Source organism: Pteropus vampyrus, unplaced genomic scaffold, assembly GCF_000151845.1.
Source record: "Pteropus vampyrus isolate Shadow unplaced genomic scaffold, Pvam_2.0 Scaffold15, whole genome shotgun sequence".
Classification (NCBI taxonomy): Eukaryota; Metazoa; Chordata; class Mammalia; order Chiroptera; family Pteropodidae; genus Pteropus; species Pteropus vampyrus.
This window is the reverse complement of record NW_011888796.1, coordinates 7,461,066-7,475,483: the sequence shown is the minus strand read 5'-3', so window position 1 is coordinate 7,475,483 and position 14,418 is coordinate 7,461,066. Positions and strand designations below refer to the sequence as shown.

Below are 14,418 nucleotides of genomic sequence, written 5' to 3'. Positions count from 1 at the left end.
TTCTGGTCAACTTTGCCTAGCTTTGCTCTCTTTCCCCAAAGAAACCACTTATTCAAAGCTACTGTATAACAGGCTATACTGAAGGTTTGAAAAACATGGAAGTTTACTACAGTGCAGAATAGGAATTCACTTCAAATGCAATGTGTGACTTCATTGTTTCTAAAGTTCATGGCCATTTCCTACCACTGGAACTCTCACCATGGCCTCTTTCCTTTTGCTCATGCCATATTTTTAGGATGTTATCTCCTACGAAAAATATATGTCCATTTTCTGTCTTTCCTTAAGTTCGGCTTTCTCCCCATCCTACTCCTCCAATATAACTACTTCTAAAGCTACAGAGGCAGCCTAATCAATGATAGCAGCAACAAAGTAAACCATTTCACATTATGATGTGGAGTAGATTTACTCCCTCTTGTCTTCACCCATCCATATCTACTCAGGACCCTTCTTTCACAACAAGTCTCATCACAATGTCTCGTCTGATTAGAAGGCACATTTTCCCTTCATATGAATTTTGTTACTCTCTCAGAAGCACTCCGGTTCTACTCCTCATCAGAAGGCAGGATTTTTAATTCTTGTTATATCTGATATATACATACATACCATTTAATAGGCCTTTATTCCATAAACAAAGTATACTGTTTTTAAACTTAGCAAAATTCCCTCCAAGTCTTTACCACTGATAGATAATACATTTAGTACCAGCATCCTAAAAAGGATTCTGATCATATAACACAGACCACTGAAATATTATAAAAAATTAGAACTTAATGGTCTGAAAGGGTAACCCTTACACTAAACAGTAGACTTAAAAGCACTCAAAACACTATTAAATGATCGGACAATTCAAATATTAAAATTCAAGGACAGTTAAACTCTTAAGGGGAAAAAAATGCTAGAGTGATATATATATGTCACTTGAAATGTATGTATTTTTATTATCCAGGGTTTATGTAACTTGGTCATTCTAGACCTGTATGGAAACATTATTGTATGGAATCAAGAAAACTACCGGTTGTTTGTAATATTTCATCTCCCAGAACTGAAAGCATTGGATGGAATCTCAATTGTAAGTTGTTTTACGAATCATAGTATGTGGTCCATGCTGCATGTTCACATATCATAGGCCATGATCATTTTGAACATTGCTTTATCTCTAGTGTGATAGCCAAACTTACTATGCTCATTAATATCTAGGCCTCCAAAGCACATTTTAGTCCTGAGTTTTAAAATTTTCTCATCCGGCTAATTCTTAATTGTCTAAATTGGGGTGGAAGAGGAGGGAAGATGCTGCCTACATTTACACCCAGTGAATTCAATGCCTAAAAAATAAAGAGCATAGTTTATGGGACAGGATAGAAAAAATTGCTCTGGAGCCCCACTATCCTCTTGGGCCTATAAATAGCTTCCTATTTCCTGGAAAAATACAGTTGTTAATATTTAAGACAAATGTATCTGAACCAACAAATAATATGTCAACGTTACTAGTAAGCTATAAAGAAAAATATCACAGAACAAAGGACTAAATATAAAAACATTATTTTGAAACTTGGATTCTACAATAAGCAAGTTCATACAGGGCTCCTGATTTCCATGTAACAGGGTAAGTGCATGACAAACATGAAGAATAAAAAGTTTTATTGCCAGACAATAAAACTCATCAAATCTTCTAGAAAGTTGAGAGATAGTTCATGATTATTTGGGACTTTGAGGTGTTCTGAGATTACTAGTTCTTCCTCAGAATGGAGAATCAGAAAGTTTCCCCCAACACGAACTCCTTAGAATCTTGTATACTGTGTTTTATTTAGGTATTGTCTTTCACTGAGGGATATTTTAAAAATCGTCTTAGGAAACTAGTACTGTATTTGCTCTAATGATGTTTGTGAGGATCTTAGCCTCTCTCCCTCTTTCTCTCTTCTGTCCTCATTTGAAGGACCACATGAGAAAGTGCTTTTAGAAGTAAATGTAGGAAAAACTTTTTTCTCCTAAGGAAAAGTTATGCTCTGCTCACTGACAATGAGTATTAACTATTTTCCTTTTCATTTTGCTACCTAATGCTCAGGGCCAAATTTATGGTTCAATAACAGAAAACCCAATAGGATTTATGGTCTGTCTGTCCCTATCCCCCTTTTTGATATATTCTAACATATCATTCTTGGTCTTGATCTTCACTATTTACTATTTCTATTTTAGTATTGAATTATATGTGCTTCCCATAAGCTGCCACAAATTCTTTGTGGAATGAGATAGAATATAAATATAAGAATTAATAATGCAACATGAAGACTAGACTGGATAATTTAGACTTTAATTGACTCATAATAGGAAGGCATTAAAAATTTTTGAGTAGGGGGATAACATATTCAAAACTCTGTGTTAGGAAATTTAACAGCAGTATTTACAGTGACAGATGAAAAACCAATAGGAGGCTATTAGAATAGTCTACATGTGTGGTAATGAGAACCTGAACCAAGGGGAAATGACTTTAAAATGGAGAGCTTAAAGGCATGAGAAATACTAGGGAGAACTGACAGAACCTGATAACCAATAGTATTTGAACGACAAGGAAAGGGAAGTGTCAAAGATATCTACAATGTTCTAGTCTACACCAATAAGAGCTATTGTAACAAAAATATGAATATAGGAAGAAACACATTTTTTAGAAATAAGATGATTAGTGTTAGACACACTAAGTTTTATTTGATAGTGGATCATCTGACTGGAGATGTCAAGTAGGCAGTTGAAAACACAGGACTAAATTTTAATATGGAAATTTAATTTACATTTATTTAGATTTGGAAGTAATTTGAGTTTAATAGTTAAAACCAAAAGCATATGTAAGATTGTCTAAGGAAAGAGAATAGAGAAAGTAAAGAAGTCTAAGTAAGGCTTTAATACTTTCATTTAGGAAATGTAAAGAGGAAGCCACAAAAAGTAGGTGCAGAGGGAGATAGAAGAGCAACATAATTCTAGAGTGTTCGAGATTAAATGACATGGACTTTAGAAATGACATAGTCCAAATCTTTTATTTTACGAATGAGCACAAAGAAATCCAGAGAATTTACATGACTTATTCCAAGTGACATTACTTTAATGGTAAAGCCTGGACGGTCGAGCCTCACTCTCTCCAAGGCTCTACGGACATATAATCACACTGCCTTCTGGGGGGTGGGAGTGGAAACCAAAGGAGGACATAGACTATGAAGAACCAAAGAGCAGTCTGGGTATTTGTGTTTTCATTTTATACCCTCTTTCTACATGCTTCTTTTTTTAAAACATTATTTTTACAAGAAAAGTACAGAAAAAGATTGCCAACCCTTGATTTAGAAGGACATTAATCAAATGTTGTTTTTATGATTATGAAAAATGCAAAAACAATGATCTTCCTGAAGCTGAATTAGTGTGTTTTTTGAACTTATTTTAAGATTGTGTCATTCAGGGTTCAACAAGAAAAACATAACTAGTAGATCTGTATGTGTGTGTGTGTGTGTGTGTGTGTGTGTGTGTGTGTATTAGGATATTTGTTATGAGGAATCTTAACAATTGTGAGGTCTGCCTAATGAAGTCTGAAAGCCAATGGGCAGACCATCAGGAAAAGAAGATTACGGGCAGGCTGGAAGTCACAGTCATAGACCATGCTACTGTCTGTAGGTAGAGTCCCTCTCTCAGGGAAGTCTCAGCTCTGCTTTTAAGGCCTTTTAGTAGCTTGAATCAAGTCCACCCAGTTTATCCAAGATGATTTCCTTATTAATTCAACAAATTAGGAGCTTTAATTAGACTTACAAAATACCTTCACAGCAATACTTACATTAACATTTGATAGAATAATTGGAGACTATAGCTTCACTTAGTTTGCAGCTCTGTTGTTTGATGCATACACATTTAAGATTGTTATGTCATCTTGGTAGACTGACCCTTTTCTCAGTATGTGCTGTTTCTCTCTGTCTCTGGTAATTTCTGGTATCAAAGCCTATTTTATTAGATATTAATATAGCCACTCTTGCTTTCTTTCAATTAATGTTCGTGTGGTATATCTTTTGCCATCCTCTACTTTCAACCTGCGTATATCATTATATTTGAAATGAGTTTCTTGTCAACAGCATACAATTGGGTCATGTTCTTTTCTCCCTGCCAATTTCTATCATTTAAATGGTAAGTAGGTCATTTCTATTTAAGGTAAATTATTGACATGTTAATTCTTTAATCTGCCATTTTATTTTTTGTTTTCTGTTTGTTTCCTCTATTTATCTTTTTTCTTTTTCAGGAAGAGAAAGCTTCCTGGAGTGACTTGAACATTTTATAGGATTCTATTTGGTTTTTAGTATATCTCTTTATATATATTTCTATTTTTACTGATTATACAAGTCTACAAGTGTTGACATTTTTGCAAGTTTGAGTGAAGTATTAGAAACTTTACTTGCTTTTAACTCTATCTCTCTTCTACTGTTTATAATTGTTTTAAATATTTCCTCTCTATATGTTGAGAACCACATCAGATAATATGATACCTTTTTACTTCAATTTATCAAATATAATTTAGAAAACTCAAAAGAAGAAGGAAAGTCTATTTTATCTTTCCTAGTATTCTAAGATTCTTCCTTTTTTTTTTTCTTTTCTGTTTTAATGACTTCCTTTAGCTAAGCTTTTAGGATAGATCTGCTGTTGCCAAATTTGCTTAGCTTCCTTCATTTGAAAATGTCTTAACTTCCTCTTCATTTCTGAATGATATTTGTCTGGATGTAGGATTCTGGGTTGAAAATTCCTTTCCATGGTAAGGAACCATGGAAACCAGAAGAATGTGGCACAGCATTCTCCAAATGAGAACCACAATGTTCTCTGGTTTCCATGGTTTCTGATGAGAAATCTGCAGTAATTCAAATTGTTTTCTTCTTATAGATAAGATTTCATTTCTCTCTCGCTGCTTTCAAGATTTTTTCTGTCTTTAGTTTTCAGAAAATTGATTCTGTCTTGGCATAAATTTAGGGGGTTGCTCTTTTGGGTTTTGCTCAGCTTTTCACATATACTTCAGTATATGTGAGGCAAAAAGAAAACCCAGGTCTACAGGAAGAACTCACTTCTGTGTGCTTTCTTTACTCTTACACTACTATCATACTCACAAAACTTCTGACACTAAATTCTTTGGTTTTCCACAAATCAAGCAATACTTCAAAATACTGCAGATTTATGGCTTTTGCCAAATTTGGGAAAATTTCAGCCATTATTTCTTCCGATACTTTTTCAGCCCCATTCTATTTCTCCTCTCACTGTAGGAACACAGTGATACTAATGTTAAATCTTTTGTTATGGTCCAACGTGTTCAGAATGTGGTCTATCTTGGTAATGTGAGGCTCATTTTTTTAAAGCTGATTTCTCTGTTTTATTCCGGTTGGGTTACATCTATTGTTCTATATTAAAGTTCACTGATTCTTTCTTCTGTTCTATTATTCTGCTATTGAACCCATCAATTGTGTTTATTTGGTTATAGCATTTTTCAATTCTAAAATTTCCATTTTGTTCTTCCTTATATCTTTTATTTCTTTGCTGACACTATTTCTTTGCTGAGAGTTTCTATATTTTCATTTATTTCAAGCATGTTCACAATTCCTCATTGAAGCATTTTTGTGATGGCTGCTCTGAAATCCTTGTCAGATAATTATATCTGTTTCATTTCATTGTTGGTGTTTGTTGATTGTCTTTTCAGATTGAAGTTAAGGTTTTCTGTTTCTTGGTGTGCTAGATTTTTCTATTATATTCTGAATACTTTGGGTATTATGTCAGGAACTGTGGATCTTATTTAAATTTCTATTTTAGCAAGCCTCCCATCACACTGTACTAGTAAGGAGATGGGGCACCACTTCTACTTGTCAGATGGGAGATTGAAGCCCAAGTTCCCCTCTTTGGTCTCTGTTAATTACCTGATGTGTATGCTTCAACTGCTAGGCTAGAGAGGTCACATTCCCCATAGACCTCCACTGACTCATCCTGACTGGGAAAGGCAGAAGTGCCTCATTAATACTCCACGGAAACATCATTATTACCGGGTGGAACAGGTTCCCCATATGGTCTCTAGTAATATTGGTCTGTGCATGTACATTACTACTGAGGCAGGATGAAAGTCCAGGCTCCTGACTCAGTGGGGATGGTGGAGGTGTGCCTCGTTACAGCTGGGCAAGGATGGAAGTCTATGCTCCCATTCTGCTTTTACTGGTAGAGATAGGGCCACAATTTATTCCACGGTGTTTGGCTAGAGTCAACCCATTACTGCCTAAAAGTTTTCTGCTTGTTAGGCTTTCTCTTTTCTAGTCTTTTGACTAGAGAGAGCATGCTCTTTTGTTGACTATTTTTGTTTTTATTTTCTTTTATTGGCATTTTTGGGTTTCTGGCTTCTCCAACACCTACTTCAGTATATGTGAGGCAAAAAGAAAACCCAGGTCTACAGGAAGAACTCACTTCTGTGTGCTTTCTTTACTCTTACACTACTATCATACTCACAAAACTTCTGACACTAAATTCTTTGGTTTTCCACAAATCAAGCAATACTTCAAAACTAGCTGGGTGTCCTAGAATTCAGGTTAATTCTGACATTATCTACCTGGAGATAGCATCAGGTCCTACAGGCTAAAAGCTCAATCCCACAATACTTCCCTTGCCCTACTCCAGAGGCCTATCACAAGTTGTCACCTGTCCTTCTAACTGGCTATCAATAGGAGGTTCCCATGACCACCTTCTTAGGTTTGATTAATTTGCTAGAGCAGTTCACATAACTCAGGAAAACATTTACTTACTATATTACTGGCTTATAATAAAAGGATATAACTCAGGAACAGCCAGATAGAAGAGACGCATGGGGCAAGGTACAGGAAGTGGGGCACAGAGCTTCCATGCTCTCCCTGAGCACACCACTCTCCCAGCACCTCCACATGTTCAACAACCCAGAAGCTCTCTGAACCCCCTCCTTTTGGATTTTGACAGAGGCTTCACTATGTAGGTATGATTGATTAATTTGTTGGCTACTGATGATTGATTCAACCTCTAGCCTTTCTCTCTTTCCTGGAGGTTAGAGGGCAAGATGAAAATTTCAACCCTCTAATTATAGTTGATTCCCCTGGCAACCAGCCCCTATCCTTAGGGACTTCCCAAAAGCCACCTTGTTAACATAAACTCAAATGTGGTTCAAAAGAGCTTGTTATGAATAACAAGACGTTTTCACCTTTATGGCTCTGGAACTATTTCAGGAACCAATGACAAAAGACCAAATATTATAACAAGATGCTCCTCTGGCTTTTATATAGGAAATTAAAAGGGTTTAAGAGCTATGTGCCAGGAATAGTGGAGGAAGACCTACTATATATTTCTTATTATAAATCACAATATCAGTCCACCCCCTGGTCTTTGACACAGATCCTTTACAGCAAAATTATTATAAAATTGAAAAGATCTTGGCATATTACTATAATTCCATTCAGTCATAATCATATGAAAATATCTCCCAGGGTAAGATCACTTAGATTTGTAGGCTTCTTACTGGAGACCTTTTCAGGTTTCAAAAGCAGGAGCCATCTCAGACACCTTTTCAAGTATCTGATATAATTGAGCTAAGAGACAATATCACCTCTTGCTCTGAGCCTCTTCTGAGGTGTTAATGTAATATTAAATTTTCTTCATTATATAACCTATTTATTAATTTTTTTACCCATAATTACTAATTCTCCTCTTTATTTATATCCAAACTTTTCCACCTGTAGAAGGGACAGTAGGTTCGGCCATTGTGCTGGTCTTGATTGCTGACACCAATACTAGTCTAGCAAGTACCCCTACTTTGTCCACTCCCATTCAAATAGGGTAAGATTTTATAGGGGCAGAACTAGTGGGCTACTTTTGCCACCAGGCACTACAGCTACTTTCACTATTAACCCCAATTTTCCCAGGTAGGGTAAAGGAAAAATCCTATCAGGTCCTTAGGAATACGGTTTAAAAACACAGTCACGGTTTCATTGCTTAGGCACCATCCCCATTTCTAGCACTTGAGGTTACAGCTGTGGTCATAGGACCACTGCATCATATAGAAAAAAATTGAGGCAATATGCAAAAGAAGAAAAAAGTATAGTGGTTCTATCAACATCATCCTCCCTTAGCGAGACTCACATGGTCATACCAGCCTCCTTCCCACCCCGTTTCCAAAATCCACCAGGAAAACAGAAAAATCTATCCAGTGAGGACATGCCTTTAGCTCTACTCATGTTCACGTTGAGTGTAGGCATTCTCATGAAAGTGCGTAAGTCAGCCCTTCCTGATTTTATCTCTATTTTAGGCAACCAGTGTTTCAACTGACAATTCCAATTCTCTGTCAAACTGTTACCTGAGGAGGGTATCTTTCTGCCCATTGTTGGACACTATGGGCTGTCAAGTGTGTTCCTTGGTCTGAAGAAATAATAGTCAGTTGTCCCAACTATTGCCGTATCTTCTGTTCCAGTTCTTTTACAGCACTCTGAGCATTTGCTTTTACCACTGGATAAGCAAAACCCAGTCAGAGTCAATATCTATTCCTGTCAAGACCCATTTGTAGTCCCCCAGCACTACCAGCATCAGTCTGACTTGCCAGCTATATTCAGGGCTTTCTCCCTAGGGAAATCTGCCACTTGGCCATCTGCAGTCTCTGACTCTTTTGCTGGCAGGCAGTCGTACTGGTATTTTGTGCCTCAGAGAGTACAATAGGAATATGTCCAGATTCTGCCCATCTCTGCATTGCTGTAGTCTCCCAATGTCCCCAGTTTCACAGACCCAGGTGGCCATATTAACTAAGCATATGGGTACATCTGCTTGTCAATTCCAATCACTTTCCAAACCTGGAAGGGAGTTCTGATGGGCATCATGTCCTACTTTAATGTACCCCTCATAGGGCCATGCCCCATATGAGCATCCTGTTAATAGGCTAGGTTTCCATTGCCTTCCTGCCTGATCATATGGCCAGGCCAGGAACACTGGATGAAGACCAAATACATATATTTCTTATTATAAATCACAATAACACATCAGGGAATGCACCACAGTGTCATTCCTCAGGTCCCAAGGTCCCTAGCTGGTCTGCCTTCTTCTCTACACCTTTCAGTCTCCTTATGTTTATTTTATATATAATGTGCAGGGCGTTGGGTCGTACTTAGTAGGAGGAATAGGGATAAATGAGTCCACTCCATTTCGGTCTGGAATCAAAGAATTAATGCTATTAGACATCTATAAGAGAGGCCATCACTTTCTAAATGTCCTCACATATAGGAACCACAAGAGACTGAGTATGCAAAAGATTTGTTTGGTGGCAGACTTACTTCTGACATGCTTGCAGAACGACAAGGACATTCAAACTTTATCCAAATGCAAGAGCTAAACTGGACTTCATCATCCATCAGGTACAATCATTTTATACGCTTTTTGACGTTATAATTAAATATGTAATTATTATCATTTTTCTAAGGTTTACAATTTATACATTTTATCCAAATATAACCAATAATTCAGGAAACTGTCTACTGTACTTCAAAATCTCATACTAACTTTACCGCCTTTGAAATACTTTAAGAATCTTTATTATCACACACATTAAAAATGTCATCAATCTCTTTCTAAGACTTTGTATTTCTCTCTTTTGCTGCTCACATCATATTACTCTAATCAATGCAATCTGGCTTCCACTGCCATCATTCCTCTAATGTTATTCTCATGAATGCCATCACTGTCCTGATAAGTAAATCCTTTTCTCTCCTCTCTTTTCCTTACTCTGCACTCATCACAGGCAGACATATTTAGCCATGTTTTTATGACAATGACCCCCAAATTTAGCCTAAACCTAGGCTCCTCACTTGAATATTCATCTACTTGTTGTTGCCCAAGCCAAAAATTTAGGAGTTATTACTCTCCTAAGAACATTAATCACCATGTTCTAAAGAGTATCTTTAGTATGTCTCATAATTCCTCTCTTCTTTCCGTAGTCACTGCCACTGGCCTAGGTTGGGGAGTAAACTATTTTAGAAACTTTATCGGTGACGTATTTGGTTTCTTGTTTTATATAACCTTCCAAGTAAGTCCATCTATTGTCCATACTGTCTTCTAAGATGCAAGTTTTATCAGATCACTTCCCTTCTCAACATTGTTCAGTGGCTTTCCATTGTCTACATAATAAAATTTAATGTCTCTGCATATGGCACAGAAGACCCTTTAATTACCTGTCTATTTTTATCTCTTGAAATGCCCCATAGCTCTATACTCTAGAAATTCTAAACTATCCTAGTTCTTTAATCTCAATCACAAGATGCCGTTTATGTTTCTGCCTTTGTTTATGCCTGCTTCACTGTCTAGAGCTTTCTTTTCTAATTTGCCTAACAAAAGCCTATAAATTCTCCAAGTCTCATTTTAATATCTTTCTCCCCTGTGAAGTCATTCCTGACTTCCCCAATAGGTTTTTCTTTCCCTAAAATGCCATTATACCTATCTCTATTATAGCAATTTTCCTTTTTTATTTTTTCTGGATCCCACTTCTTGAAGGCAGAGACAGTGTCTTTTCACATTTGCTATAGCCTTTCCAAACACAGTGGCTGCACTTAGGAAATACTAATGAAAATATATTGATGAACTTATTAATAGATAAAAATATGTCATAATTGTAACTTCAGGGTTTAGAATTTGTTTAAAGAAGTAGTTAAGGGCAAAGTGATTTTGCTTTATGCTCTTTTCTATCATGGCTCAAAGGAAGGTGGAGCAGTTGTAAAGCTATGGACTAGGAACCAAGCATTCTGTCTAATTACCAAAACACCTTTACAAGGTGGAATGCTATAAAAGGTTTCAGCAGATCCCACAGAAAACTCCATTTTCAAAGACCTTACTTGATTTTCCCATTCCTATCCCCTTCCTGGCATTTCAAAAATAACCTATTTCACATATATCCTCTGCAGTTTAGAACCTGAAAATCTTATGATTTACCATATTGGTTTCACTATGATTTCATGAACATGTGAATTTATAAAGAAATTGGAGGCATTTATTTTTAAAATTTCTTTTATGATAGTTTTTTGTTTAGACATTTTTAAAGCAATCAAATTCTATGTCATTTTCTTACATAATGCCCCCCCTACACACACAAAATCTATTTATCCGATTATTTGATCCATACATTTTACATTAAGGCAATTCTTTTTAATAGCATTTGTCAGATGAGAGTTTTTTAAATGCCTTTGGCATTGTACATGAGGCTATTCACCTACATAATTTTCCTATTAAAATTATAACTGTACTTACTTTGTCCAAATTCAGAACTGTGGATTTGATTCCAGTTGACCAATTTAGAAATGTGTGTAATGTGAATCTACAGAACAATAATCTTACCTCGTTCAGTGGATTAATCTATCTGCCTAATGTGAAGGTGAGTCACAAATTTTCTTTCATATTTTTCAATGCAAGCTGTAATCTACTTTGGATTAAAATGTATTTTTGTGTAATTAGAGAAATTATTCCTAATATTTTTTTTGCCAAGCAAGAAAAAGTATTAATTTCCAAAGCTATTTTGGTTGACCTCAGTTTTATTTGATTGTCTTATAAAGAGTAGACCTTACTCTGCAGTAGGAGTTGGGGAAGAAGGCTGCCTCCATATTGAGTGGATATGGTATGAAGTTGGAGGACACTATGATTCTCAAAGCAGCTTCATTGCCTCCTCTCCCATAGCTTTGAGTCATCTACTAAGGCCTTTTCAACATAGAGAAATAGCAATTTCTCCAACTAAAGAGTTATTTCATTTAAATCAGGCTCAGAGAAGTCAGGAGTGCAGATTGGGAAAGTTGAGCAGCTTTCTAGGGTCTCCATTATTTTGTTTGAAATGTTGTAATTTTGCAGCATGTCAGATAGTAAAAAAATAAATAAAAAACATTAAAGCCAAATCCAATTTGTGGTATAAAAATTTGTCATTTTTAACACTGATATTATTCAATTATGTTGTACAGTCCAATGATATTAATAGTTTTTAAAATGTTACTAATCTCAAACCATAGTTTATACATACATAAACTATGTATATATATATATATACAGTAGCATTCATATTTTAATGTCTAATTAATAAAGTATTCTATCTTTAGGTCTTATGCCTCAACTATAATCATATTGAATCAATCATTCCCAGACTAAAGCCTCAGACTCACTTGACCAACAGACAGCTACTCTACCAGAAAGTGCCTTCAAGTGGCTATGGACAGCAAGGAACTTCAAAAATAAATAGGTACTATTCTTTTTTTTTTTTTTTACAATTATAAATAATTTTGGTTGGGAATTTTAAAAGCAGTCACATTAATGATAGCAGTAACATACATTTAGCTTACTTTAATAGTTATTTAATAGTTACATTCCAAAAATCAACTTCACAAATAAAAAGATACTCAAAATACTCCTTTTTCATTGCTTTTCTCAATTCCTCCATTTCATACCTATATTTAAAAAAAGAAAATGAAAAACCTTGTATGTTTAATGACCTGGTGTTTTTTTAAGAGATACAATGTACATACCGTAATATTCACCCTGTATGTACAATTCAGTGAGTATTTTAGTATACCCACAAAGTTATGCCACCATTAAGACCACCTAATTCTAGAACATCTTAATTGCCCCACAAAAGAATCCCTAATCTAGGTAAATTTCCCAGCAGCAATGGAAAAGATACTTTATTAAGAAGATGAGGACATACCTCCTATCTTCCTACACATTTTTGGTAGAACATAAGTATATGTAAGTGTGTGTGTGTGTGTGTGTGTGTGTGTGTGTGTGTGTATCTAAGTCAGAACACTTTCATTACAGTTTTCCCAATGAAGAGCATTCCTTGTGTTTTTACCACCTTTTTGAAGTATTAGGCATATATGATAAAACTCAGCAATTTAAGTGTACAGTTTAATGAATTTTGACAAATGTATTCACCATGCAACCATTACCTCAATTAAAGAACAAACTATTCCCATTTCAAAAATTTTCCTGTCTCTCTTTGCAATCCCCTTCCCCACTTCTTGGTCACTGGCAACAATTACTGATCTGCTTTCTATCACTATAAATTTTGCTTTTTTCTGGAATTTCATATGATTGGAATCATATAGTAAGTAGTCTTGTGTCTGGAATCAATGTTGTTACAAGTGTCGGTAATTCATTTTATTGCTGAGTAGAAGTCCATTATATAGACTGCATGACAAGTTGTTTATCCATTTATTCCTGATGAACATTTGGGTTGTCTTCAGTTTCAGGCTGTTTTGCAATGAACATTTCATTTATACACATCCTTTTTACTGGGGACTATTCATGTTTATTTTTAACAGCTTTATTGAAGTACAGTTTACATACTATATTCACACATTTAAGTGTATTAAGTTTTATTAAATTCATAGAGTTGTACAACTATTACTACAATTCCTTTTCCCATTTCTAGCTCCAGGAAAGCACTAATCCACTTTCTATAGAGTTGTGTTTTCTAGATATTTCATAAAAATGGAATCATATAATATATGGTCTTTTGCATCTAACTTCTTACATTTAGCATAATGTTTTTGAGGTTCATCCATGTTATAGCATGTGGTAGTAGTTCATTCCTTTTTACTCCTCAATATGTTGGGTATTCCATTGTATGGATATGTCACATTATGTTTATCCATTCACCAGTTGAGGGACATTTATATTGTTTCCATTTGGGGGCCAGTATGAATAATGCTGCTTATAGCTGTTTATAACATTCATATAGAAGTATTTTTGTGTACTTATACCTTCATTTCTCTTGGGTAGATACGTAGGAGTAAAAGTGCTGGGTTGTATGGTAATTTAATGTTTAACTTTTTAGGAAACTGACAAACTATTTTCCAAAGTGGTTGTACCATTTTGCATTACCAAGAATACTTTATAAGCGTTTTAATTTCTCTGAGTCCTCACCAGCACTTGTTATTGTCTTTTTGATTACAGCCACTCTGGTGGTTCTGAAGTGACATCTCATCATCGTTTTAATTTGCATTCTCTCATAGTTAATGTTGTTGCGCAACTTTTCATATGCTTATTTGTCATTATTATATCTTCTTTGGTGAACTGTTTAAATCTTTTGCTTATTTTTTAATTTGTTTGGCTTTCTATTATTGAGTTCTTAAAGTATGCTAGATATTAGCCCTGAAATAAATGATTTACAAGTATTTTCTCTCAATGTGTGGCTTTTTATTTTTTAAATGATGTCTTTTAAAAAAATTTTAATTTTGATAACGTCCAATTTATCAACTTTTTGTCTAACAGATCGTGATTTTTTGGTGTTGTACCTAAGAACTCTTTGCGTAACCTAAGTTCACAAAGATTTTTCTCATAATTTTTCTTCAAAGTTTCATGTTTTTTCACTTATTCAGGACTATGAAACATTTTGAGTTA

The 14,418-nt window shown here is 35.2% G+C and overlaps 1 protein-coding gene across 1 annotated transcript in view; it reads left to right on the top strand.

Annotated features, from left to right (window-relative positions):
- Positions 1-14,418, top strand: part of LOC105310048 (leucine-rich repeat-containing protein 9) — an 82,161-nt gene that overhangs the window by 48,938 nt on the left and 18,805 nt on the right. The window contains exons 24-27 of the mRNA XM_023526702.1: positions 947-1,069; positions 9,274-9,404; positions 11,302-11,410; positions 12,120-12,259. Of these exons, the coding sequence (XP_023382470.1) occupies positions 947-1,069; positions 9,274-9,404; positions 11,302-11,410; positions 12,120-12,259 (503 nt within the window). The remainder of the gene's footprint in view (positions 1-946; positions 1,070-9,273; positions 9,405-11,301; positions 11,411-12,119; positions 12,260-14,418) is intronic.